Source organism: Daktulosphaira vitifoliae, unplaced genomic scaffold, assembly GCF_025091365.1.
Source record: "Daktulosphaira vitifoliae isolate Bord-2020 unplaced genomic scaffold, ASM2509136v1 Scaffold_4, whole genome shotgun sequence".
Classification (NCBI taxonomy): domain Eukaryota; kingdom Metazoa; phylum Arthropoda; class Insecta; order Hemiptera; family Phylloxeridae; genus Daktulosphaira; species Daktulosphaira vitifoliae.
Window position 1 is genome coordinate 15,489,264 of NW_026099575.1, and position 3,915 is coordinate 15,493,178.

The 3,915-nt window shown below is 26.5% G+C and overlaps 1 protein-coding gene across 2 annotated transcripts; it reads left to right on the forward strand.

The window, feature by feature from the left end:
* Window positions 1-282: 282 nt before the first annotated feature.
* On the forward strand, window positions 283-3,711 carry LOC126904671 (uncharacterized). 2 transcript variants are annotated; one of them, XM_050683887.1, is made up of 6 exons: window positions 283-532; window positions 1,442-2,303; window positions 2,383-2,744; window positions 2,925-3,017; window positions 3,345-3,463; window positions 3,525-3,711. In XM_050683887.1, exons 1-6 carry the CDS (start codon window positions 361-363, stop codon window positions 3,693-3,695), a joined length of 1,779 nt encoding a protein of 592 aa, XP_050539844.1. In that variant the 5' UTR covers window positions 283-360; the 3' UTR covers window positions 3,696-3,711. The 2 variants fall into 2 exon arrangements, with proteins under 2 accessions (XP_050539844.1, XP_050539845.1); XM_050683888.1 differs by having other exon boundaries at window positions 2,383-2,636.
* The last annotated feature ends 204 nt before the right edge of the window (window positions 3,712-3,915 follow it).

Sequence of the window (3,915 nt, forward strand, 5' to 3'; positions counted from 1 at the left end):
CACTAGCAAAAAATAGATTAGGACCATGGTACCTATGGCTTATTTTGCGATAAAATAAACATCAACTGTAATTTTACAAAAAAAAATTTTCATTTATGTGATCTTTTGTTTAACAACTTTAAGTTTTAATTAAAAATGTTCGAGTTTGTTATCTTTGAAAGAAATATTAAAAAGAAATGTTCATACTCCTGGCTCCCCCCATTCAGGGTACAGAGAGACATTATTGATCCTCATTACTTAGTGCGCAGCTCTCATTGCCTGGCAACCACCACCTGTAACGCTGTTCCCTTTCATTTTCCGACCACACGTAATCTTATAGTGGTTAAAAAAAAAAGTTTATTGTTAATTTATAAAAATAAAATGAGTAACTTAAGGCAAATATGGTGTTGGAAAAATTTTATTTTAGTTTCAATTTTAGTCAATATGGGAGTGTTAAGAGTACAAAGTTCTGATAATAGTTTATTAGCTGCATTAAAAGTAATCTCAGACAAAATAGAAGAAACACCATCAAGTGTAGTTTACTTAAACCCAGGTAATACAATTAATACATATTATATCTGGATTTTAATTTTTAAAAGATTATTATTTATTTCCCATCGTCAGTTTTAACTACGTTAGTATAAATATCTATATGTGAGCTCATATTACATTACTTCAAGCAAATTTAATTTTTAACAGTTCATAAAAGATTCGTTAATGTTCGTATTATACATTTTGAGAACACTGTAACCCCTCTAACCCTTTCTCCTTCTAATTGCGCTACATCAAATACTATACAGAGTGATCAGTTTATCATAAACCACTCGATTACTCCCAAAATACAATATTTGAAAAAAAAACTTAATTTCTTTTAGTTACATATATTTTTTAATTTATCAGTTAATAACAACTTTTTATAATGATCCCATATAACTTAAAAGGGTGGCAATTTTTTTTTCAAATGGCAACATACATATTCCACTAGTTTATATGATAGAAAATAATCTAATTAAAAAAATGGCTAGTCGATTAGAACTTTTGGATCAGTATTTCGGAAGTTTTTTTACATTTATATACTTAGGCAGGACGAAAAATACAGTCGGGTAATGACTAATGATAATAATAGCAGTATCCTATTCACACCTCCAGTCATTACTTTAAATTGTTGTTAACTTCTGAAACACTAGTTTAAAAGTTATTATCGTCCAGTCATTTTCTTAATTAGATCAATTCCTATTTTATAAGTTAATTTAATATATATGTTACCATAAAAAAATAAAGTTTACACCCCTTCAAGTTAAAAGGGATGATCCTAAAAAGTAATAAATCAAGAAATATATATAACTAAAAGAAATCGATTTTTTTTTTGTAATATAGTATTTATTTTTCAGGTAATGGAATGGTTTATAATAAACCGATTACTCTGTATGTCCTTTAATTTTGGTTTGAATATTTTTTATAGGGGATGGGCAGCCAGAAGATATAGGCTATGGTTATCAAAAAAACTTAAGGAATTTAGAAAATGTATTTGATCAAGCATCATCTTCTAATCAAATATCTAAAGGCGAAATGGTTGAGAAAGTATTGAACTATTTATCCAGAGAAAAAAGCAACAATAAACCAAAACAACTAAACAAAAAATCGATATTCCGTGAAAGAGAAGATTCTGCAGATGTGCCTGAAAATTTACAACAGTTAAAGTATGAAAGATTTACTATACCATCTGCATTTCGTGAACGATATAAAGAATCTCTAAACAATTTACAAGATAATACAGACGCGAATAATATGGAAGACCAAGACAATTATTTGTACACTTTAAACTCGCTTTTAAATAAATATTTAGAAGAAAATGTACAAGACTTGTCTGATGAGGATTTGGAAAATTTTGTCAGATCTAATTATGACGAGAAACGCGATGCACCTGATGAATATCGTTCTTTGTACGATCCTAACTATAGTAAATTAGGAAGATCAGTAGAAAAGCAATTTCTATTCATACCAAGATATCCTTCTAGAAAAAATAAACATCATATTAATAAATGGTTGAAAGTAAAACCCAGAATAACAAAAAGATCGAAGAAAAATATTGCATTGAATGATACACACACAGATCCTAAAATAGAAGCAGAACTCACTAACATTTTCCTTGGTTCAGGACAGCAAAACAATGAAACAATTACCCAAGTTCCTACTGGAATATCAACTGTTAAAGTTTTAAATGCTACAATTATAAATTTAGATAAATTCAATGAAGCCAATAGTAAAATAGACGTAAAAAAAAAGTCTATAGATTGGAGTAATTACTTTGGATTTGATCGAAAGTATGTAATACATTTTATATTAATATTAATACTGTATTCTCATGATTTTTTCAATTAATGAACAAGTAAATTTTTCTAGGAAAAAATCTGTAAGGAACATGCCAGATAATGATGCAATCTTAACCCAATATATGCAAGCGTATGTCAATGAGAATGATCCAAGCAGCCAAGTAAATCCTATCAAACATACATTTGAAAAAGGAAGACAAATAAAAGATCGATTGCTAGAAACTCCATACCAAGAAAAAGAATGGCCTCTAAAAGAAGATAAACTAATGTGGTTAGAAGATGCTTTAATTGATGATACATTGAAATACACAGGAGCTAACCAAGGTATTAATGATCCCGAAAAAGTCAACAATGTTAAAAATCAAGTATTTGAAAATTTAAATAAAGCATATAGTATAGAAAAACTAAGACAAGAAAATAACAATGTAAAAGGTAAATTATTATTTGTTCATTTAATTCTATTAGACTTGTCACCTAAGAAATATGTTAGAGGTCTAATGTAAAGTTTATTAATCGTTTAATTGAATTTTTAATATTGGCAAAAAATTAAATAAAATGTATTATGTTGATAAAATTTTTAAATTATAATACATCATTTTGAAAAATTTAAAGAAAAATACAATGAAAATCAAAATGGAGTAATTTTAGCAGAAAATCGTACTCAGCCCATTGAATCATTGGAAAATATGGCCCAACAATTGGATGGTAAGTATTTCAAAACTAATATTGTTTACTTATTATTAAAAAAAAATAAAGCAATATTTATTAGTTATTTAAATTAATTTGTAACTACTTCTAACACATTATTAACTTAAATACTAATTCGATAATAGCAAAAACATAGCTCTTATAATTGAAAAAAATAAAATATTCTTCAAATATTATTAAAATTACTTTCGATAACTCATATTTTTTTATATTAAAATTATATTGTTTTAAAACTAAATGTTAACTATTACACTAGGGACACAGATTTAATTATTACTATTATATTTTAATATCCTAATTACTGAAAATTGTTTTATATTTTAGTTGAGCCTAAGGAATGTTCACAACTTTTGCAAATAACACAAGATTGTTTAGAAATAGGAGGATCGGCTGGAGACTTGTTGTTACCTTTATGTACTTTATATCGTGTTTGTCGTTCTTGTGTAAGTTAATTAAATAAAATAATTGAATGTAAAAAAGTTTAATTTTACTTGGTTTTTTTAGGAGTCTGAAAATTCGGATTGCGAAGAAAGATTTATACTTGGTTCTCATGAACTTTGTAGCAAAGCACCCTTGTGTAGATATTTTTCAAGGCGTATCCTTCAGCTTATGCAAGATCACCCAATGCAAATGGAATGTCATAAATGCATGGTTGACTTTATACAAAATAAATAAATAAGTCTTCAATAATTTTTACAAAAATTAACTTATTATTATACTCATAAATGAATAAAAATGCCTTAAGATTTTATTATATAACTTAAGCTTTTAAGGAACAGTGTTTTGGAAATGTCAACCTACTTCAATGTTACCAATTAATTATATTAACATTAATATTAATACAAAAAAATAATATTTATATTATAATTATGTATCATTATAGACACATAATTTG